Source organism: Onychostoma macrolepis, chromosome 14, assembly GCF_012432095.1.
Source record: "Onychostoma macrolepis isolate SWU-2019 chromosome 14, ASM1243209v1, whole genome shotgun sequence".
Lineage (NCBI taxonomy): Eukaryota > Metazoa > Chordata > Actinopteri > Cypriniformes > Cyprinidae > Onychostoma > Onychostoma macrolepis.
This window is the reverse complement of record NC_081168.1, coordinates 23,212,369-23,237,286: the sequence shown is the minus strand read 5'-3', so window position 1 is coordinate 23,237,286 and position 24,918 is coordinate 23,212,369. Positions and strand designations below refer to the sequence as shown.

The 24,918-nt window shown below is 36.1% G+C and overlaps 1 protein-coding gene across 1 annotated transcript in view; it reads right to left on the bottom strand.

Moving 5' to 3' along the window:
• The window catches only part of LOC131553069 (dedicator of cytokinesis protein 2), a 114,177-nt gene extending 91,776 nt beyond the window's left edge, over window positions 1-22,401 (bottom strand). Inside the window, 19 exon segments of the mRNA XM_058797435.1 lie at window positions 377-466; window positions 551-648; window positions 2,050-2,236; window positions 3,659-3,762; window positions 4,260-4,332; window positions 5,187-5,285; window positions 5,384-5,634; window positions 6,034-6,110; window positions 8,744-8,819; window positions 8,901-9,036; window positions 10,156-10,237; window positions 10,322-10,479; window positions 12,628-12,763; window positions 15,903-16,051; window positions 17,949-18,045; window positions 18,119-18,174; window positions 18,303-18,343; window positions 19,985-20,068; window positions 22,243-22,401. Of these exon segments, the coding sequence (XP_058653418.1) occupies window positions 377-466; window positions 551-648; window positions 2,050-2,236; window positions 3,659-3,762; window positions 4,260-4,332; window positions 5,187-5,285; window positions 5,384-5,634; window positions 6,034-6,110; window positions 8,744-8,819; window positions 8,901-9,036; window positions 10,156-10,237; window positions 10,322-10,479; window positions 12,628-12,763; window positions 15,903-16,051; window positions 17,949-18,045; window positions 18,119-18,174; window positions 18,303-18,343; window positions 19,985-20,068; window positions 22,243-22,285 (2,037 nt within the window). The 5' untranslated portion in view covers window positions 22,286-22,401.
• Between the last annotated feature and the right edge of the window lie 2,517 nt (window positions 22,402-24,918).

Below are 24,918 nucleotides of genomic sequence, written 5' to 3'. Positions count from 1 at the left end.
AAGGTCTTTGCACACTGCGTTTTTCCGTTTTTTCGTATTCCTCATCCTTTCCTATCAAAATGCATGCTACGGATGCAAAACACAGAAAATCGAACCTGATCCGAATGTTTTTATGACAGTGTGTTAACGTGATTGACATAGCGTGAGGTCGTATTTAATTTTTAACGTACAAAAATTTCGGACTCAGTGTGCAATGGCCTTTATCATCGAATCTTTCCATTCCATAAAGGTTCTTTCGATTTTTTAAATGTTCTTCACACTAAAGGTTCTTTAAGGAACCAAAAATGGCTCACCTGAGGCATTTCTGCAAAAACAACCCTTTGGAACCGTTATTTTTAAGATTTTAGAAATGTGTGTATGTTTGGATGTTGCTTACCAAAGCGTCAAAAACCAAAATATCATAGTCATCAGTCTGAGAATGTTCCATCATAATGTTGAAAAGGGCATCCAAGGTGTCCTGCAGGAACTACACACACACACACACACACACACATAAACAAAAGTGCATATTGAACTACAGATGCTCATGTGTAATTTCAGTGCAACACACCTTCACGACCTCCTCTCCGTCAATGAGTTTGAGCTCCTGTAGGTTTTGTTTCAGCATCTCAGGACGAGTTCTCCACTTCAGCAGACCCAGTAAACCCACTGAGAAACAGAGAGACAGAGACAGTGCGTCCTCAGCTGACTCTTAATTACCATGCATTCGTGAATCTGTTTATTCCACGTTCAGCAGTGAATATGTCCGGGTGTATGGAGAGAGTTCGTTAGGGTTGCATTGTGATGGATGTTTCTGGAAGATTCATTAGCGTGATTAACGAGCTTTCTCAAGAACAGCTGTTACACCACACCTGCGTCTGTGTGTGTGTCCTTAAAGGGGCTTAAGATAAAAGTCATTTAACAATAGCAAACTATACCACACACAAATACATAAACAATTTAAATATTTAGATTTAACCCTACTGTATATTTACTGTACTGTATATGTTTGATACATTTCTAAGGCCTCTAAATGATCATCGTGATCAAAACTTTGCTGAAAAACCTGTTGCACACAATCTACTCCATGCTTTCTGTCGCCTGATTGATAGTTCTGACTTTTTTAGCAAGTAAAAGTCCTATTAGTATAATTGTAGAAACGTCCTCCTTCAGCTCGTGCTTCACTTTACTGAATTTTATAAAGTAAACATAAGAATAACTTTGATATTTCAAGATGAACACTTACTGGTTTGGAGCGACTTAGCTTTACCTGATTATTTAGACATGATTTTTTTGAAAAATCAGCGAGTATCAAATATGATCATCAGGCTTTTGAGGAACATTTATTTGTTCATCTCTCAAACTATTAAACTAAGCGTTTAAATTTAATCTTACTAAGACTTATTATTGGTGATATACTGAGAATTAATTATATCATTTTATGCAAGTATCTGCTATACTGTTATAAAGATCTCATTGATATACATCCCAATCAGAATTTAAATATCAGAATCTGCAGCAAATTGCATATTTTTCTCAGTTTAGGTCTCTGAATAAAACCTCTATATTCTCACTATCAGACTATATGAGCCATGAAAGCCTGATTTATCAAATATGATACTCAACAAAAAAAATATATATTATTTTTATTTTTCAAGATATTTCATATGTCAGGATTTAGAGGGTTAATATATTAATATTTAAACTGACTACATTTCCTTTTCTTAACAATAACACATTTCTGGTCTCATTGTGAGTCAGCACACGTTATGCTAAAAATTGTTTGTTATGCAATCTTTCATCAGAATGTAATAACCTGCTTTCCCTCTGAAATTACTTTCCTTTTCAGCTGATGTCATCAAGACCTATTTTATTTTTCAACCTCCTGTCATGAAGAAACACTTTTCTCCACCTGATGTATAAAATGTCAGCCTACACGTTGTTCATCTCTGAATACCCTTTCTCACTTGGAAATTCATCGCATTACAGAAGTGAAATGGACTGTGAATGTCGTTTCATTTGACTATAAAAGCTACGAGACTCTTTTCCTCGGCCACCTGGCACACACACCGTTCTGCGTGAGTTTGGTGGAGCAGACGAGCGTTGCGATGGTGAACGTGTCTCTGGAGCTGATGGACAGGCCGCCCACACTGCTGGAGCTGCGCATCAGCGTCCCCCCCTTGTGGCTGTCAGAGTGACTGCGCTCGGACGGCAGGGACAGATATGAGCTGACATCCTCCATGCGCTTACTGTCACCCTAAAGAAAGAAGGAAAACACATGCAGTCCATATCTGTTTGAGAATGTGTGAATTAACTGATTAGTTTACCATATTATCAGACATAAAGGTTTACTTACATGTACTGTAAACACTGTAAAAAAAAAAACAAGTTGAGCCAGCTTAAATTTTTAAAGCTTAAAAAGGCAACAAACTTCAGCAGATTTGAGTTTTCTCAGCTTGTTGTTTTAAAGTTTATACAACAAAAAGTTGAGACAATTCAAAAATCTCCTACAAAAATAAGTTGAGAAAACTCAAAAAATCTGCTGAATCTGGTTGCCTTAAAATTTTAAATTGGCTCAACTTTTTTTTTATTTTAAAACAAGACAAGTATTTTTGTCTTGTTTTCCGATAAAATATCTAAATTAAATTACTTGATTAAAAATAAAATAAAAAATATGCATGAAACAAGAAAAAATATGTCAACGTGGCACAAAAATGTAAACCGGTTTAAAGATTTAAAAGGGAAAACACTCCTTTTACACAAAAAAAAAAAACGTTTCAGACTGACATTGTTTCTTTAAAAAAATAAAAATAAATAAACACACTTCATTTTTATTTTACTTGATTTAAAAAAAAGTTTAGATATTTGTATGGGGGTAAAAAAGAGACAAAAATGCTAAGAAAACCATTTTGCAGTGTATGAAAGACCTTTGTATTTGGGTAGTTTGTAACTTAATTTTGACAGAAATTGCTAAATAGAGGGTAATACATTTTGTTGTTGGGACACTTAAAGGTATTCCTTCCTAAATGAACACGCATAACATTAATAAGGACATCAACATTCACTCTGAGATAAATTTCTGCTTTCCAGAAATGAATGTTAATAACTATGGAAGTTCTAGACCTAAAATAGAAAAAAATAATCAAATTAAACCTTTAAAAAAAAGTTATGAAAATTTCTATAATGATTTTTCTAGCTACATTAAACACTTGGGCAAATGATATTAAAATTTACAGAGCTACAAAATGGACAAAATGAGCTTAAAATGAACTCGAGCTAAAAATCAAGATGATTGACATTTTCTCGACAACTGTCATTTTAATTGAATAGTCAGGGTTCCAAAGGTCTTAGAAGACTGACAAGTTATGCAAAATCATAAAGAGTGTAAAACCTGTACCTGTACCTTTAAGATTTCAATGTGTAAATGACAAACGTCTACATAGCAGTTGTAAATACTACATGATGCTTCTCTCTTTCAATTTAATTCTGACTCACAGACATAACATTTTTAATCTCCTTACTTCATCTTTTTAACTAAAATTATTGTTTTAAAAATAAAAGGTAGATTAAAATGTTTTGCAATGTAACAATCCACTTAAAAAACCCATGTAAAAATATTACTAAATCAATTTCCACCCATTTTTTGCTTTATTGTGTATGTACATTATGTGTTTCTGACCTTAAAGACAGTGAGATCATGTATGCCATCTCTCAGAACGGTCCCGTCTTCCTTCATCAGACGCACAAACGCCATCGCAAAGTTCCTTTCACTCTTGTCCTTCGCTGCATAACACAAATTACACGTTTATTCGTATCTAAATTAATTTCCAGTACCATTCAGCATAATAGTTGGTAGTATATGACAGATTGGATATTCAGAATCCAAATTAGAGTCCTGCGGCTTTTAATGCATGCTATAATTCAATAGCTAACACAAAATAAAAACACTGATGACTCAAACCTCATTTCTCGAATGAGGATTTAGAAACAAATGTGTTTTTCAATCCGCTAAACTCTGGATCTGATTTCAGTTGTTTTTGAGATTAGGCCAGAATCCCAGTTTGCATACATCTACTTTAGTATGCACTGCAAAACTGCTGATCGTAAAAGTATATACTTTTGAATATGTGGCAAGACAGTTCAGAGGTATTGGGACATGCTAAGGAGTTATGCCATTTTAAAAGTATGTCTTGATGTCACATTATTTTCACTGGTGTCTTCAGATATTTTAAAAAACTGTAGTTCATGACTGTAGGAGACACTAAAGCTGCTAAACTTACACTCCTGTGAGGATCGATGACGGAACATGAAGCGCAGATGGATTCTGGGCATCTCCTCCAGAGGGATCGCCACCTACAAGCCAGAGTAAAACATTACTACATACAGACTGACAACCGGGCTGAATACAGGAGGATTTATACTTGAGAAATTAACTTTGAACTCAGCATCAAATTGATCTGCTCTCAAAATGCATGTTCCTGGTCTAATTGCTCCCCTCCGAATCACCTGACTCCATAAATGTATAATAGATGGATAAAAGTGTATTTTGTTAAACACCATGTTTCACCTAAAAACATGTAATATGTTGGAAGAAAAATGAGCTGTCAATGCTGTTTTGACATGCACACGTGGAGAAGTGGTGCTCCAGCAGCTTTTTTACTTGGCCTCTAACTATATAAGTGTCCTTTTTCCAAGACATTTATTTTTTCCTTTTATTTTATATTTTAGTTTGGCCCATTGCAGCACCTCTTAAAGCGTTTGCCCCGAAAACTGACACGTCACAGAGTGAAGATTTATTTTTGAATGATTAATTCTTTTTAAAATGAATCGGGTGAGTTAATGATTCAATGAATGATTCAGTGATTCATAAAGACAGTGGTCACTTGATTTGTTTATGAATTAATCAGTCACTTGCACTTAATAACTCTTGCTGCCACCTACTAGCAGTTTTAGTTTCATATATGAAGTGTTCATTTGCAAAAACCGATGACAGTCAAAACTGGCATTCTGTAATCCGACAATAAAAAAAAAAACTAACAACAACAATAATGCTCTTACCTTCGTGTCGCTCTATAATTTCACACAGAACTAATCTTTCGTGAGGTTCATTATATATATATATATATATGAATAAATGCTTTTGTACCAGACCTGCAATGCAAAGATGGCTGATTGGTATTAAGCTCAATGTCTCACTCACTTCTTACCTTAAAAGTTTCCATCCAGCGAGGTTGTTTGATCTGGTAGTAAATGACTGATTTATATTCGTTTACAGGCCGATCCCCAGCTCCCAGACAGATTGAGTTCTGCACAATAATATAAGACAGCTGTCAATCAACACAGAAAACCCCGCCCCAATCAGAACAGACTGACATTTGACCTCAAGGTCAGAGGTCACACTCACCGGCACGATCTTCCCCTCCTCGTCACACACCAGCATAATGACCTCCACGTTCTTCTGTGTGGTTTTGTTGTACTTGTCGAAGTCTCCGGAGTGCAGCGTGAGGTAGATGTCGTTACGGATGTCACCCGGCATGATGATCTCAGGAAAACCCAGTTTTCGCGCAACCACGGTGCTCCGGTCCACCAGGTGGGGATATTCTTTTCGGATCTGGATGATGTCACCCACTAGAGCTTTCATGGTGACCCACAGACCTGACATGGTGTTTAATGTTTTATATTAGTTTCACTATCAGGATTAAGACAGAAATACAATGAACCTTTCTACAGTAAGATTTCAAAATATTTTTTAGAGAAAGCGTATGATTTATAGCAGGTGCTTATGGTGGATGAATGAGGTAAAATAACATAAATTAAGGTTTAACTGTTTTTGTTCATCCTTTCCCCCTTGTCTCATTCTCTAATGTCTGTTTTAATGACAGTCGTAAAGCTCATCTATCTCTCATAATTCAATCTCTCTGCTCTGCTGTATAGTGTCTCTGTGTGTGAGTGTAGGCAGACGGGATTATGGGTCCAGTGAGTATTAAAGCATTAGAGGAGGGAGCGGTGATGCTGTGCTGTCATTTGAGCAGAGATAACAGCACTGAGACATACCTTGACCTCCGCTGTCACCTCGCGACGTTGTCACTTTGTTAAGGAGAGCGTGAAGAAAGTCATTCTCAGCTATAGCCCTACAAACACACACACACACACACACAAACAGAGTATAAAATAATTACTTTCAATAATAACATGAAGAAATATTATATACTTATTTAATGCTTACATTTAAATTTAGAATTTTTTTATTTTAATTTTTTTTAACATTTTTAATTTTTAATGAAAACTGCATGTTTTTTTATTCAGTACTGTCCTGAATAAGCTATTTCACATGTTTACACAAGACAAAATAATAACTGAATTTATAAAAATGACCCCATTCAAAAGTTTACATACAGTACCCTTGAAACTTAATACTGTGTGTAATCTCCTGGATGATCCACGACAGTTCAACTGCCTGCTGTTCTTCAGAAAAATCCTCCAGCTCCTGCACATTTCTTGATTTTCCAGCATCTTATGGATATTTGAAACCTTTCCAACATTGACTGTATGATTTTGAAATCCATCTTTTAAAACTGAGGACAATTAAGTAATTATTTTACTGATGCTCAAGAAGGCCACACAATGCATTAAGAGACAGGGGGTGTAAACTTTTTTAATTAGATGATCAGGGTAAATTGTACTTATTTTGTCTTCTGGGAAACGTGTAAGTATTTATGTAGCTTCTGAAGGCCAGTACTAAATGAAAAAATATGATCGTTAAACAAAATGAGAAGAATTCTGTTCAAAAGTTTACATCCCCCGGCTCGTAATGTATTGTGTTGCCTTCTTGAGCATCAGTAAATGTTTTCACCTTTTGTAATAGTTATGTATGAGTCCCTCGGTTGTCCCTCAGTGTGAAAATAAATCATACAGTCACTTTTGGAAAGGGTTCAAATACGCAGAGGATGCTGGAAAACCAAAGAATGTGCAGGAGCTGGAGGATTTTTCTGAAGAACAGCAGGCAGTTGAACTGCTGAAAAAATGGTTTTAAGTCAGTTATTTCAATCTGTTGCTGTATTGTGTCAGTAGGAAATATCAGTTTACATTTCCAAACATTAATTTTGCCATTAATTGTAATAATCCAGTGAGATTTTTGTTTGCAGAAGGAGTCTGACAACAGCCAGTGCTCCACACAGAGATCTGATCTGATCATCATCCAGTCTGTCTGGAATGACATGAAAAAACAGAACAAACTGAGACAGACTAAATCCTGAAGAACTGTGGCAACGTCTCCAAGATGCTTCAAGAAACCTATGACAATTCAGCACCAGTGTTGCCAGATTGGATGGACGATTTCCAGCCCAAAAGCTCACAAAAACACGCCCAAAAACCGCCCAACACTTTAACAGTCAAAATAATGTGATAGAATGTAAATCAAGGTTGATAAGAAACATTTTTAACTCCTTGTAATGAAATAATGATGACAAAATAATATAAATATAATGCTAGATAAATTTCCCATGACATCTTCATTTGTGAACATGTCTTCACCGGTCTGGAAGTTTTTCTCGGTGGCAGAGGAGGACAATACCATTGCTATTTGCAACGCATGTTGAGCAAGGATTCCGAGAGGAGGAAAAAAGGCGTCAAGTTTTAACACAACAAATCTTATATCTCACTTGAAAGGTCGTCAGCGAAGCTGTATTAAAAGAAAATAATAATTAGGGACTTTAAGCAGCCTCCACTGTTGGAATGGCAACAGCATTTCAACGTCATATTGCGCGTTTGCAACTTCAGCTGCTACTTCGTGGCGTTCTACTGTAACCGTCTACCTAGGGCTGTTTTGCCGTAGTCGTTACAATGTGACAGCTTATGTAGTTAAATGTTGCATTTTATGGTATATACCATTTAATTCCATCTGTATACGATTCTACCATTAGTCTTTCATTTAATCTGTGTTGATTATGTTTTAAACTTAAGCTAATTTTAACTATTTTTTTCGTTTGTTCAAAGATGTCTGCTGTTAGCAACAGCACCTCAAGTAGCACTGAGACTAAAGATATGTGAAGAGAACAATGTAATTATTGCCTAAACATCCTCCTCATAATCAATCATTTGTATTTAAATAAATGACTGAATGCCACGTTGCTCTGTGTTGTTTAGGTTGCTTAATGATTTTTATGTTCTCGGCTACGGCGGTGTAACAGCTTACTTCCGGTCAACGTAGCTGTTCCATTCGCAGCTGTTGCTTAAAGTCCCTATAGGCTATAACTTCCTCATCCTCATGCACTAAAAAGGTTGAATAGATGCATTTCTTTATGCGTGAAATATTTAAATATATATTTTTATTAATGAGTTGTTAATTGCAGATAAATCATAGTTCTGTCATAGTTCTGTTAAACCATTGCTGTTACTAAGTATTGTGGTGCCTTACGCAAAAAATAAAAACATTTGAAGTGTCAGGACTGATGTTTGCTATTATAGTTAGGCCAGAGCTACTAAAATATCAGTTTCATCAGTGCATCTTAGATTTTGTATTCTCCTGGGTGCACAAACTGCAGATTATATGAAAATTATAATATAAAAATGTGAATTTATTGGTTATCGGTATCGGCCATGAGAAGGACTTAATTATCGGTTATCGGTATCGGTTAAAATTTTTCATATAGTGCATCCCTAATATATATATATATATATATATATATATCCCAAATATATATATATTTGAACTATTTATTTAAGATACATGGATGAACAAAACACAAGGAGAGGAAAGACTTACGGATGAAATGGAATGAAATATTGCTTCTCTTCGTCACATTCTGTCTTTCCTTTGATGATGTCGCTGATGTCCATCACTGCGAATAGGCACAGATATATCAGCTGTGTGTCTGTATGCTACATGCAGATCAAATGAGAATATTCACCCTGATATTTACCAGCGACACCAAACGGCCTCCGTAGGCCAATCGTCCATTTCTTATGATTAGCATCTTTCAGATCCATACGGCCCACACGCACAATCTGACAGATCAGATAGATCTTCTCTCTGCCAAGGTCTTTATTCCCTAGATCCTTTAGGGAGAAAGAAAGAGAGAGAGAGAGAGAGAGAGAGAGAAAAAAAAGAGTCTTTCAATCCTTAGGACGTCAAAAAAAATCTCTATCACCACAAAAAGTATCCAAAAAATCATGCTTTGGTAAATCACAAAATAAATTGTAATTATGAGATAGTAGTCAAATTACAATATGAAAGAAGACAAAATAACAATTATTAGATAAAATGTCATAGATATGGCATAAAAAGTCATATTTACAACATAAAACTTCATAATTGAGAAAAAAGGTCAAAATTATGAGATAAAAAGTCATATGATAAAAAGTCTAATTAATGACATGACAAAGTCAATTATGAGATATAAAAATTATAATTATGAGAAAAGTGGAAATTGTGATATTTAAAAGTCAATTATAAATAAGTCAAGCTTATGTCTAATTTATGAGTCATAGTTGTAAGAAAAAGGTTATGAGGCAAAATGTCAATTATAAGATCATTTTTAATTTTATAGCTATGATTTATCACAAAACAGTCAAATTTATGACAAAAATATGAGAGAAAAAGTCAAAATTGAGATATGAAATAAAGTCTAATGTATGATATAAATCATAATTATGAGAATTGTTAATAAAAAAGTTGCAATTATGAGATTGTCAATTATGTCAAAAATATAGCAAGTTAAATTTATGACATAAAAGGTCATAATTATGAGATTAAAAATCATTTTTACGAGAAAAAGTGAAAATGATTATATTTTAAAAGTATTTGTGATGTACAGCAAGTCAAACTTATGATTAATTTATGATAGTTAATTATGAGAAAAATTTCAAATTTGAGGTTACACAGCCATAATTATGAGACACGAGTGAGATCATGTGAGATCATTTGTACTTTTTATGATAAAGTCAAATTTATGGAAGTTAGAATTATGAGGGGGAAAAAAATTAATTATGACACAAAAATTCGATTATGAGATAAGTCATTATTATGTCATTTGATTTTTTATTTCATAATTTTGACTTTTATCTCATAATCACAGCTTTTCAATCTCACAAATATGATTCACCAAATTATTTTTCTTATGTAGCAGAAACAGGCTTCCAAAGTTGCTAACCAAGTGAAATCTGTAAGTGACTTACTGTAAAGACCACCTTCAGACTGTTGAGCATCTCAATGTCCTTCGGCAAACCTTTATCTCCCCATCGGACCAAATAATTCTCACTGCAGAGAGACAGAGACAGAGTGTGTTTAATAAAGACAAACTCCTCTAGACTGATCATTAAAGAGTGTGTCAGTGAGGCGCACCTGATGTTCGTCTGCTTGATGGGGTCGTACAGAGACATGAAGAGTTCCGAATCCTCGCCGATACGACACACAAAGTTACGCACAAAGACATACAGGCTGTGTGTGGGAGAAGACTGGATCCGTGCAGATACGCCGGAATGATCCATCTGAACATTGGACTACACAGAGTAGAGCAGAAGAGATAGGAGCTGATGTTAAACAGAGTTTAAATTCACCAAAATAAACCTGTGAGAAACTCACTACCACCATACCAGAGTCTTATTTAGCACTTGCTAATGTGGTTGCTAAGGTTGCTAATGTGTTGCTAAGGCATTACTAAGTGGTTGAGAGGGAATCAGGGTGGTTCCTCTGGCATTATTATGCAGTTGCTAGGCTATTCTAAGTGTTTGCTGTGGTACATTATGGTGGTACATATTCCTAGGTGCCAAAGTGTTACCAAGTGGTTTCTACGGTGTCTGTGTGGTTGTTGTGGTATTTTATGCAGTTGCTAGGGAGTTCTGGATGATTGCCAAGGTGTTGCCAAGTGGTTTTTAATGTGTCTGGGTGGTTGCTCTGGTACATTATGCAGTTACGAGGTGCCAAAGTGTTACCAGGTGGCCTCTAAGGTGTCTTAATAAGTGGCATTGCTAAGTGGTTGAGAGGGAATTAGGGTGGTTCCTCTGGCATTATTATGCAGTTGCTAGGCTATTCTAAGTGTTTGCTGTGGTACATTATGGTGGTATATATTGCTAGGTGCCAAAGTGTTGCCAAATGGTTTCTAGGATGTCTATGTTGTTGCTGTGGTATTTTATGCAGTTGCTAGGGAGTCTGTGTGATTGCTAGAGTGTTCTGAATGGTTGCCAAGGTGTTGCCACGTGGTTTCTAAGGTGCCTGAGTGGTTGCTGTGGAATAATATGCAGTTGCTAGGGAGTCTGGGTGATTGCTAGGATGTTATGGATGGCTGTCAAGGTGTTGCCAAGTGCTTTCTAGGATGTCTAGGTGATTGCTGGGGAGTGTGGATAATTGTTAAAGTGTTCTGGATGGTTGTCAAGGTGTTGCCAAGTGGTTTCTAAAGTGTATGGGTGATGGCTGTGGTATAATTTGTAGTTGCTAGGGAGTCTGGGTGATTGCTAGGTTGTTCTGGATGGTTGCCAAGGTGTCGCCAAGTGGTTTCTAGGATGTCTAGGTGGTTTCAGGGGAGTGTGGGTAATTGTTAAGGTATTCTGAGTGGTTGTCAAGATGTTACCAAGTGGTTTTTAAGGTGTCTGAGTGGTTACTGTGGTGTATTATGCAGTTACTAGGTAGTCTGGGTGATTGCTAGTGTTTTCTGGATGGTTGCCAAGGTGTAGCCAAGTGGTTTATAGGGTTTCTGGGTGGTTGCTAGGGAATTCATATGTGGTAGCTAGGGTGTCATGGTAGTCACTAGGATGATCTGGCTTATGCAGATGTTGGGTGTCTGGGCGGTTGTGAATGTGTTGCTATGAGGTTGCTAGGGTGTTTTAGGAGGTCGCTAGGGTCTCTAGGTAATTGTGAAGGTGTTACTAAGTGGTTTCTATGGCATGTTATGAAGTTGGTAGGGAGTCTGGGTGGTTGCTAAGTCATTATTATGTGGTTGCAAGAGTGTCTGGGTGATTGCTAGGGTGTTCTGGATGGTTGCTAAGACATTATTATGCAGTTGCTAGTGTGTCCTGGTTGTCACTAGGATGTTTTGGGAGATAGCCAAGACACTATTATCCAGCTGTTATGTGTCTAGTTAATTGTGAAGATGTTGATAAGTAGTTGCTAGGCATATTGTTGAGTTGGTAGGGAGTCTGGGTGGTTACAAATTCATTGTTAAGTGGTTTCTAGGATGTCTGTGTGGTTGCTAGGACATTAATATGCAGCTGCTAGGGTGTCTTGGTGGTTGCAAAGGTGTTGCTAAGTAGTTGCTAGGGAATTATTATGCAGTTGCTAGGGTGTTTGGGTGGTTGTGAAGGCATTGCTGAGTGGTTGCTAGGGAGTCTTTGTGGTTGCCATGGCATTATTATGCAGTTTCGAGGGGGTTCTGGCTAATGAATTATTTAAATGAAGTTCAGTTTAGTTTGATGCACTTTAGGTGAGGTCATTAAGTTACTGCAGTTGGGTTACAGGAGGATATTCAGTGTGAATTCACAGCAGAACCAGACCGAATGAAGGTAAAGCCGTGGGAGGTCATTGATTTCATTTGTTCAGTCATCCTGAACATCTAAAAGCGTCTCATTAAAACTACAAACTCTCTGATTCCTGAGCATTCGAGAAGCTCCTTGTGGTTTCATCTGCAAGCCTTTAAATGAAAGTGAAATGAAAACCTGTTCCTCTTTAATGCGCTCTGTGATCTTGGCCGTAGCGTCCTCATGTGCTCTGAAGAGGCTGATAACGCTCGCTCGCTCGGGGTCCAGGATATTCCCATCGGCGTCCCGCACCACCACATCCACCTCCAAGATCCTGGAGACAGAATAACGCTTAATTTAACTGCAGTTTGAGTGTTTGTACTCGCGCACACACACATGATTCACGTGAGAATTCAGTGTACACACACAGATCCTTGAAACGATCTGTCAGATGTGCTCTTGCCCGGAGCTCTGGTGGAGAAGCACGAGTCCCATGATGCGCCTCAGGCATGACTTCCTACATTTCATTAAGACTCTTTCTTGCACATCACAGAAAGCAACATCCCAGCAAAAGCCCACAGCTGATACGGATTCACACATATTTTTTGCTGTTTTCGCATGATCAAGAAGTAATCTGTCAGTATAATGAATTACTACTCATTATTCTGTTATTTTAGTATAGTTTTTGTTTAATATTTAATTGGCTTTTATTTTATATTTTCATTTTAATTCATTTTTTTATATTACTTATATGTTTTTATTCCAGTTTTAGTTTAATTAGTTTGGATTTATTTTCAGTTTTGACATTTTTATTTTTAAACGCATTTCAGTTTTTCATCTATGTTTCACTTAGTTTTATGTTCTTCATCTGCATAGTATTTCAGTTTTATTTCAATTAACGAAATGTTTTAGTGTTTAGTTAACAATGATAACCCTGACATATTATATTCAAAATATTCAAATATTTGTATTTGTATCAAATGTTTATATAATGTCAATATGCAAAATCTTACATTACTATATAAGGAAATTTATTTAATGACAAACTATATATACAGTGGGGCAAAAAAGTATTTAGTCAGCCACCAATTGTGCAAGTTCTCCCACTTAAAAAGATGAGAGAGGCCTGTAATTTTCATCACAGGTATACCTCAACTATGAGAGACAAAATGAGAAAAAAAAAAATCCTGAAAATCACATTGTAGGATTTTTAAAGAATTTATTTGCAAATTATGGTGGAAAATAAGTATTTGGTCAATAACAAAATTTCATCTCAATACTTTATTATATACCCTTTGTTGGCAATGACAGAGGTCAAATGTTTTCTGTAAGTCTTCACAAGGTTTTCACACACTGTTGCTGGTATTTTGGCCCATTCCTCCATGCAGATCTCCTCTAGAGCAGTAATGTTTTGGGGCTGTCGCTGGGCAACACGGACTTCCAAAGATTTTCGATGGGGGTTGAGATCTGGAGACTGGCTAGGCCACTCCAGGACCTTGAAATGCTTCTTACGAAGCCATTCCTTCATTGCCCGGGCGGTGTGTTTGGGATCATTGTCATGCTGAAAGACCCAGCCACGTTTCATCTTCAATGCCCTTGCTGATGGAAGGAGGTTTTCACTCAAAATCTCACAATACATGGCCCCATTCATTCTTTCGTTTACACGGATCAGTCGTCCTGGTCCCTTTGCAGAAAAACAGCCCCAAAGCATGATGTTTCCACCCCCATGCTTCACAGTAAGTATGGTGTTCTTTGGATGCAACTCAGCATTCTTTCTCCTCCAAACACGACAAGTTGAGTTTTTACCAAAAAGTTCTATTTTGGTTTCATCTGACCATATGACATTCTCCCAATCCTCTTCTGGATCATCCAAATGCTCTCTAGCAAACTTCAGACGGGCCGGACATGTACTGGCTTAAGCAGGGGACACGCCTGGCACTGCAGGATTTGAGTCCCTGACGGCGCAGTGTGTTACTGATGGTAGCCTTTGTTACTTTGGTCCCAGCTCTCTGCAGGTCATTCACTAGGTCCCCCCGTGTGGTTCTGGGATTTTTGCTCACAGTTCTTGTGATCATTTTGACCCCACGGGGTGAGATCTTGCGTGGAGCCCCAGATCGAGGGAGATTATCAGTGGTCTTGTATGTCTTCCATTTTCTAATAATTGCTCCCACAGTTGATTTCTTCACACCAAGCTGCTTACCTATTGCAGATTCAGTCTTCCCAGCCTGGTGCAGGTCTACAATTTTGTTTCTGGTGTCCTTTGACAGCTCTTTGGTCTTGGCCATGGTGGAGGTTGGAGTTGGACTGTTTGAGGTTGTGGACAGGTGTCTTTTATACTGATAATGAGTTCAAACAGATGCCATTAATACAGGTAACGAGTGGAGGACAGAGGACCCTCTTAAAGAAGAAGTTACAGGTCTGTGAGAGCCAGAAATCTTGCTTGTTTGTAGGTGACCAAATACTTATTTTACCGAGGAATTTACCAATTAATTCTTTAAAAATCCTACAATGTGATTTTCTGGATTTTTTTTTTCTGATTTTGTCTCTCATAGTTGAGGTATACCTATGATGAAAATTACAGCCTTTTCATCTTTTTAAGTGGGAGAACTTGCACAATTGGTGGCTGACTAAATACTTTTTTGCCCCACTCTATATATATATATATATATATATGTGTGTGTGTGTGTGTGTGTGTGAGAGATCAAAAATGTTAGATCATTTTAGAAATTTCACAATTCTTGATGAATTAATTATTAATTTGATATCACAGCAAAAATTAATGCTAGCCTAACTAATTTAAATTCTCAAGCTTAATACAATTAAATGGTCTGTAATAAATTAAGAAAAAAGAAACTAATTACAAGAAATAGCACAAGAAAATACAACTACTGTACAATAATAAAAATTAAATCAAAAGTGCTTTAAGTTAGGCAGGTCTATCTATTAAAAAATAAAAAGTCAATACACTGACGCACATTTTCTTTCCCAGCTGTTTGCACTGAGGACACCAATATTGGATATATAACATTATCTTGAGAAAACAATGATTAACTTGCAATCATGTGAAAAGAAATGTGAATCCATGACAAGTGGTGAGGGAATTTTTTTCCCCTCACATTAATTCATTAACATTCAGGTGGCAGAAAGACATTTTTATCCCCTTCAGGTTTGTTAATTAATTCCTTAATGATAATGTACAAATGCCAATGAACTAATCCATTAACAACAGCCTAGAGCGAATCACTGAAGCTCTGAAGAGGAATTACATCAGCTGACTGGATCATATTATTCTATGCTTTATCAGTTGTGTGTTTGTACATACCATAGTGATAATGATGATAATACCATAGTACCGTATGATTACATTCATATATTATCATTATATGATATGAATGTATGCATGGTTTATTTTACCATGGTCAAAAATGCACACAGACAGGAACACAAGTGGAATAGACACTTGAAATACGTACTTATTTCCATAGTCGATCTTTGAGGTGACTTTCTGTTTGAGCTCCTTAAACTCGTCACTCGGCAGCGTCCCGGACAGGAGCTGTGAACGCCACTCCATCAGATCCCACATGAGCCGCTGCACCTGACTGAAACGCTCCTTCTTACTGGACTGATGGAAACAAAGACAATCACCGATTGGTCAGAAGTTCAGGTTGTGCAAATTTAATGAACTTATTATTTTGCATGTTTGACTTAATCGACACATCCAGCAGTATGTCATATCATCACATGACTTCATACCACAGTTTGTATAATTCTACATGATGTCCAATTATCATGTCTGAAATAATTTTAATTTCATTTCATTTCATTTGTAATTTAATTATGTTTAAATATGTTTTAACATCTGTCAGTGATCAAATGAAAAGGCATGCACAGCCCATTTACTTTCATAATGCAGTTTTTATTTGGATGTATTAAGTTTTTTCCAATTTTGAGGTCAGCTAAAGAGGAAATTTAATTATTTATTGCAACAAATTATATAAAAACTTATTTATAACTTAAAAACTATATTACAGAACATAAAATAATACTAAAAAGTAAAAAAAAAACCACAACAAAATATATATTATACATTATATAAGATATATTTATATATAAGGGATGTAATATATATATCAGGGGTGTTTCCTCCAAGAAAGCAAGGGAGGCAGTGCCTCCAGTTTTTCTAAAGTAACATTGTCCAACAGCAACACCAGCAGGTAAAGTTACAGCGGCAGTTCACGTCTCTCTCGCCTCCCCTGAGCCCCTTGAGTTTTAACTGACCCCTAAAGTGTGCTGTGAGTTTGGTGGGGTGTAATTGAGAATGAATGGGGGAAGGTCACATGAGAGGAGACAATGCCTCCATCGTGATATGATTGAAATGTTGGTTATGTTCAGCTGTGATTGGTCTATAAATCTTGTGTTCGTGCATGCTCCACATTTGCAAATCAGCCTGAATGAACAATATAATGCTGTTAATGCGAAGACTAATTTTAAAAAGCAAGTCACTCACATACTTAGATATAACCACTTTGTTAGGTCAAAATATTACTTAAAATGCCATGAAAACATAATCCGTGGGAGTCTTTAGTGAGTAATCAGCTTGTAATCAGTAAGCCTCCTTGTTTGTGACCAATATTTACCAAGCTTTGATGACTGATGACCCAAAAAATTCTAACTATTAGTTAAGTTAACTATTAAAAAGAATAGCTGAACATAAGTTCACAAATAAAATATATTGTTTAAATTGTTACTGCCTTAGTGATGAGATGATTACATTATTAATGTAAAATGTAAAGTAGAATATTTTTTTTTTTTTTTTTAGTTTTTTTTTATTATAGTGTATATAAGTAATGTTTATTTAACCAAGAAAATGTGACTGAGGCATAAATTGTGACTGGGACATTGATTTAAATGTATGTATATATATATATATATATATATATATATATTTATTTATGCTCATTGTTGAGCTATTATTATTAGTATTGTTACACTTAAGTTATATTTTTTAGAACTACAGCAAGTTTTCTAAAAAAAAAAAAAAAAGACCAGGAAGTAAGCTTTGTTACTTCTGATTTCATTTTGACTTTAAAAGTCATGGCTGTTGTCACTTCATATCACACTGAGAGCAGAAGGTCACTTTGTGGGACATGGTATGTCACGTACTCTAATGTGCTTCAAATGTGCTTTACACCGCACATTCTGTCAGGTCAATACAGAAAATTCCCATACTGAGCACAGTCTGCATACTGCAAATATAATATCACTACACTCTTAAAAATAAAGGATCCAAAAGGAGGTTTTATCCATTTTTGGTTCCCCAAAGAACCTTTCAGTGAGCAGCTCATAAAATAACCATTTATTTCTCAGTGTAAAGAACATTTTAAAAATCTATAGAACCTTTTGTGGAACTGAAAGATTCCATAGATGTTAAAGGTTTTTCACGGAACCACTCATACCCATCAAGAATCTTTATTTTTAAGAGTGTAGTACAGTATCCCACCCACATCTAAGTGTCTCACCACATAGAGCTGTTTCCAGATGCTGCCCCATTCTCTCAGTGTGGTGGTCACCTCCTTCACCAGCGGCATCTCAGCAGATGTTATGATCTCCTCATCTCTACAGGAGCAGACAGAGGGTCAGAGGATGGACGGATGGATGGACTGACAGATGGACAGAAGGACATACTCACCCTCTCTTTTCGACGATGACTTCCTTTAACACTATAAAGCTCGCAGGAAATGCTCCCTTAAATATGGAACAAAGTAAATCAGCAAACATGTAGTAGAGGAACTTCAGGTCAGATATTCAGGAATAAAACATTATGCTCTTGTAGAAACACCATAAACTAAACACCCATTTACTTATTTACTTACTTTTCTCTCTTTGTTCTTGATCACGTAACCTTTATACCATCCTGAAACAATAACAGACTGGTTTAGACTATGAGAATATTTCTGTTATTCAAACAGTATGTAAAAAAATTATTTTCTTAGTGCTTTTGTCCTGTTTTCCAGTATAAATGTAAATCAAGATACATTTACTTGAGAAACAAAATGACTTTAAGATTTTCTGACCCCACTGGCAGATATTTTTCTTGTTTCAAGCATATACTCATTCTGGGAATATTATTTCATGGTTGCAAAACAATAACCTAAAAAAATTATTTTTAGGTTATTTAAAAATAACCTCCCTGCAACATTTTTGGAACATTATTTTGTGGTTGCGAAAATAAAACCTAAAAAAAAACGTTCTTAAGGGCCAGTTGTTCAAAAGTAATCAGATCAAATTTCGGACACTGGGTTGGATCAAATCTTGAAAATAGGTTGTTCAAAAGAAAAAAAAAAAAGGAATTTGATCATAAAATACAATTTTGGTTTTGATCTGGATCAAATGATCTGTTTGTGTTCTTCAGAACTTATTAGTAAGATTCTTGGCCTCCATGTCATGTACTAAGTAAGGGATAATGCATGGCTAGCTGTGCATTAAGTGATTTTAATGCATAACGTGAAGGACAAGAACCACCCAACGTGAAGCGGTTGCCTCTGCGAAGTGCATTAAAATAATTTAATGCAAAGCTAGCTGTGCACTATCCCGCTTATACCATGGTCATTTGCCAGCATTGATAAGTTAAAGCTGTTAATGATGTTTGCAGTGCAATATTTGACCGAAAGGATAAAAATGATGGTTATTTTAGTCAGTTACGGCTCGTTAGCTCTAGAATTCTGCCCGCTTCAAATTTGACTTAGAGATATGAAATAGTGCGGTAAGATCACATTCATTTGAATGAATTATAGCATTTATTTCAATTAATTATCAATCTCGAGAGCGAAAGAGAGAGAGATGACAGTTGTGTGTCTGTGTGTGTTACCTGTGTAGCGTATCTCTCTACATACAATGAAGCTGTGTTACTTCAAAAACAGCAATTTTACACCTCGTTGCTGAGGAATATAATGTAGCGATCTAGTATCTAGGCTATTTTATTAATAAAAGTCGCAGGGCGTTGACAACAAGTTTATGTGTGTGTGCAGCGCAATCTGCAATCTCTCTCTCTCTCTGCCTGTCTGTGTGTGGGTTTGTGTGATATCAATTAAAGCAGCGCATTTAATTGAATATAGAACGGTGATTAAACTGACTTATAAAATATCATATCTGAATGCTGGATTTTGATTCATTCAAAATGGCAGAGGAAGTATAAATAGCAATAAATACTTAGTACAAAAAAAATTAGACACTATTTATACTTTTTATTTAGTTATTTAGTATTTAGTTGCACCTCAGTGTGCAAACAGTCACTAAAGTAATCATGACAAAAAAAGAGTAAATATATGTGGATTAAATTGACTCTTAACACAAAAATGAGATGGGAATTAATACAGTTCTCACATATTTCATGTTTTTAGTCTCTGACAAGGTACAATACAGTTTTTCTGTTTTTACATGAATATTTAGTGTTTTTCATAGTGTCGATTTTCTGCAAAATTGCTGTGAAACCAACATGGCTCAATTTCACCCCAAAAACAAAGCTAAGTAAGTGCAATATCCCAGAATCCCTCACCTTCACATGACTCCTGTATGTGCACCGTGTCCCCGATAACCAAGGACAACTGCTTCTCCGCTTTGGCGAAGAAATTCCACTTAACTTCATAGAAAAGAGAGAAAATATCATTTGCATGAAATTCAACCAATGCATTTAAAAATTCACAAAGAGATTTTCCCAAGTCACAGTTTGGATTTAATTTTTAAGTAATGTTTAGCAAAACAGCAGAATCAGATCATTTAATGCTTCCAAGAAGACATCAAACGATCTCTATCCTCAACTACTTGAAAAGAGTCCTGTGATTCATGTCAACAGCACAAACGCTGCAGGACGACGCACACACTGGACTTTAATACTTAAGCCAACATCAATGACTATGAAAGTTAAACTGCATATGCAGAGATGGAGAACATCATATTATATACGCGCACACACACACACACACACACACACACACAATTCATTTCTGCAAGTACGAGTTCGTTGGCCTACTTCCTCTCAGAGCAGCTTCCTGTGCAACACCGCACACACAGATACACACTGCCATCAGCATGTTTACAATTAAAATAATTCAAAAGCAATATACATGCATTTACATGATCAGACAGCTTTTATTTCAAGTTCATAATAAGTTTTAGCATGTGCATTATCTTTATTTTACAACAAACATGCTGTGAGCTACAAATCTGCTGACTACGCCGCCTATAATCAGAAGTCAAACCACTTTTGCATTCATTTCAAAACTGAATATACAAAAATAACCCCAATTCTGTGAATACTACATCCACAAATAAGACTAAATAAAGTTACTCTAATCACCATTTCAAGCTCACACTGCTCTTCCTTGGATACTTCACATATAAGCTGGACTGTTAGCTTCTGTTGATTAAAAGAGATTTCAGTAGGATTTGCATTAAATATTTCTTCCCAAAGGTTGTTATTTGGTCATGGCTGAAAAACTAAATGGAGTTCTCACATGTATTTAATTAAAGGATCAACTTTGTCTCAGATGTTTCCCTTAGTGCTAAAATAACACAAATCAGTGTTATTTTATCACTGAGAAACTATTATAGATTTTCTAAGGATTTTGAATTTGTTTTTATTAAATTTTTTTGTTTTCAACATATCTATATGGTTTTAATTAACAATCATCAACTTAAAAAAGAGACATGTTGATAAGTTTTTTTTTTTTTTTCCAATGAATGTTTATTTTATTTCAAGTAACAGACATGTTTATTATGGTTTTAGTTTATTTTAATTTTTATTTCAGTTTTAGCTTTTTGTTGCTGTTGTTGCCGTTTTGTTTTTGTACACAAACTAAAAGAAAATGAGAAATGTTGCTAACTGAAATAAAATAAGCTTAAGATTTTAATGTTTTATTTCAGTTAATGTTTATTTTATGTCTTAGTTAACTATAATAATCCTGACATAAATGAGTCATAGTTGTCCTACAGTAAGAGTATAGAGCTATAAAATGATTGCGAATAGCAGCTCAGATCATTTGATGAGAAATATTTAGTTCATATGGAGATCTCTGGCTTTTGCTTGCAAACTATGGTATCCTGAGCAAAAAATGAGCTCATTTAGAGCTCTAGAGGAGATTCCTGGTCTCTTTTCTCAAGAGATACATCTGACTTCTCACTACTGTCTAAAAGAAACAATCAAGATAATAAAGACATCTTGCATGTGCATTTATTTCACACAGGTCTTCTCTAAAAATTCAGTGCTGCTCTTGTGTTATTAAATGTTGCCAAACCTTAAAGCACATTCATTCAGCAAACAAACTAAAGAAGCGAATCCTCTGAGCTGTAAAAGTGAAAATGTGTTCCCTTACGAAGTTATTTCAGTTTGATTCAGTAGCATTAAATTATATTTTTGACTTTAATAAACCAAAAGAAGGACATTTTTACAATGCATTTCAAGCTCTAAGTAAGAAGCTGTCATAGGGGTCAGGTCACAGTTTGTTGTTGCACTATATCAGTATTACATTATCTGCAACGTCACAGTGTCATAAAACTAAAATCTGCAGATTTTCAAAGCAAAATAAGTGCAAAATGATAAAATGCCGCAATCTGTTTAGTCCAGAGACTGTTGGGCCGCTTGACTGTTCTGTCTCTGCCCACATCCTGAGATATAGGAACTGAATCAAACAACTTTAAACGCCCGCTCCGAAGGCCGCTAGGAATACAAACACACAAACACACACACAACTTCGCAGAGAATGTTCAAAATGCACAGGTGAATCACTTGCACACACACACAAAAGCAAAACTCACCAACTCCATATCTTTCAGAGACAGTTTTTGTCCAAGGAGCCATTGGTTGGACTATAAAACGCTCTCCTATGGCTCTCTCTGTCTGTATTTTCTCTTTCGGAGTATCTCAGTTCCTTTCTTATGCCCTACACTGACTGTTTTTGGGTGAGGGTGTGAGAAATAACCAGAAAAATAAGCGCTCCTCCTCCTGTCTGACTGTCTGCTTCTTCCTCTTCCTCTTTTGGCCTCCACATTTACCAGGCTGACAGCAGAACTTCAGCACGATGACTAAAGCGTGTTTCAATGGCTATTATTGATTAATATCTTGAGTTCATGTATGTTTTGGGTCTCACACTCCGCTCTGATCTATTTGGGTGTGTGATGATGCACGTAAATCATCATTTATTATGAATCTGTAATGCTGGAGGAAACATCGGGTGTGGGACGAGACAAAGCAGAGATTCCCTGAAGATGTTTGATTTATGCTTCTGAGAGACTTAATACGAGCAGGTTTATACAAACACACAAACAAGCTGTTCTATAGTCATAAACCACCAAAATAATGTCAGTCTTCAGGCTCAATACTTACTGCAAACAATAGAGGGCACCACAAACACTCACTTAGAGATGATACATCTTAATCATGCAGCATATTGAGTAGACATGATCATGCTTATGAATTTGACCTAAAACAGGTGGAAAAATCCCATAGATGTACACTGAAGGAGTTATATTTAAAGAAAATAATATTAAAGAGACTTGGGTGGATTATTTTCACTTGGACCAGAAAGCAATCACCTAGAAACCATCCAGAACACCCTAGCAACTGCTCATATGGGGAACTTTCATATGGGCAATCATCAAAGAATACCAGCATTCATATATGCGAACGCTGCAGGTTGAATGCTGAAAACAGCTGGAGGCCGTTAAACGCTCCGCATTATGTTTTCTTACTGTGATCCAAGCAGAAAAACAGGACAGTTTCCCACAGAAATAAACGCAGCCTTTTGTTGAAGCACAAAGCACCTCTTGATACGGCCAATAATGCATCATTCGTTTTGATTTAAAGAGGAACTCAGCTGGTTCCTTCAAGAGGAGAATGTGAGGGGTTTTAATTTGGATCAGACCACATAAAGCCTTACTTCACCACATCAGTACTGGGAAAATTTAAAAAAAAAAAAATGTAAATAAATTTAAAAAATAATAATAATAATATATATATATATATATATATATATACATACAGATTTTTAAAAAGTTTAAATCATTTAAATAAATGTAAATTATTGTTTTGTTTAATATTTTATTACAAAGATAAACTATTCATTGAAATAAAATCATTGAAAATGGGGCTAAAATCTCACAATGAAATAATTTTTTGTACTCATGTTGGCAACAATTATTGGCACACGCCATAAATTCTTATGAGTAAAATATCTCTGAAGTATATTCCCATTCATATTTACATTTTTTTAGCACACCAGGATGACTAGGAGCATGAAATTGTCCAGCATGATGTCTAATATAAATATGAGGAACACAAAGGCCAAATTCCCTTAATCATCCATTACAATGAATAAAACCAAAGAATTAAGCGGAAAGCGTTAGTTCTGGCAGGTCACGTGAGTCAAGCTTGCATCAGCTGACTCTCAGCTGATCACATCTACCTATAGGAAAACGACACCTATCACGGCATTCCTATATATATATAGCTCTATTCAGTATTATTCAGCAGCTTTTTGCTTGGTCAGGAGCAAATTACCCTCCTCCATCCCCAGCTCCTCCTTTCGCCACAGTCAGGACTTGGCTTTCTGATATTCCTTTTTGAATCAGACTCCTTTATCTTGAGTAATGTGTTACACTTAAATATCAGGAAGTACATTAATGATATCTGCTTTGTTCTGTTCTGTTAACCCTATAGGGGGTTATTATTGCTGCTCTCCTTGTCTCATTCATGACAGGCTGCATGGATGGGCAGGGAGTTTTTGCCCAGAACAGAACTATACTGCCAAACCAAACTGTATGCTAAGTGTCTATCATTTTGACGATAGTGGTCCTGACAGAAATATAGTTCTGATGTGCAGAACAAGATTGTTGAGCTTCACAAAATAGAAAGTGGCTTTAAGAAAAGAGCTAAAGCTTTGAAAATCCCCATTTCCACCATCAGGGTAATAATTAAGAGGTTCCAATCAACTAAAAGTGTTACAAATCTGCCTGGAAGAGGACATGTGTCTATATCGTCCTAATGCACGGTGAGGAGGAGAGTTTGAGTGGCCAAAGACACTCCAAGGATCACAGCTGGAAGATTGCTGAAATTAGTTGAGTCTTGGGGTCAGAAAGCCTAAAAAAATATCAAACATCACCACACGTTGTTCGGGAGGGTTTCAAGGAAAATTCTCCTGGCTCATCCAAAAACAAACTCCAGCATATTCAGTTGTCAGACATGACTGGAACTTCAAATGACACTGGCTTCTATGGTCAGATGAAACAAAAAAAAAAAAGAGCTTTCTGGCAGAAACCCACCAGATGGGTTTAGTGCAAACAGGGATATAAAGTACCCCATGCCCACTGTTAAATATCTGGATCTTTAATGTTTTGGGCCTGTTTTTCTGCTGGAGGTCCTGGACATCTTGTTTAGACACATGGCATCATGGATTCTATCAAATACCAACAGATATAAAAAAATCTAAACCTGAC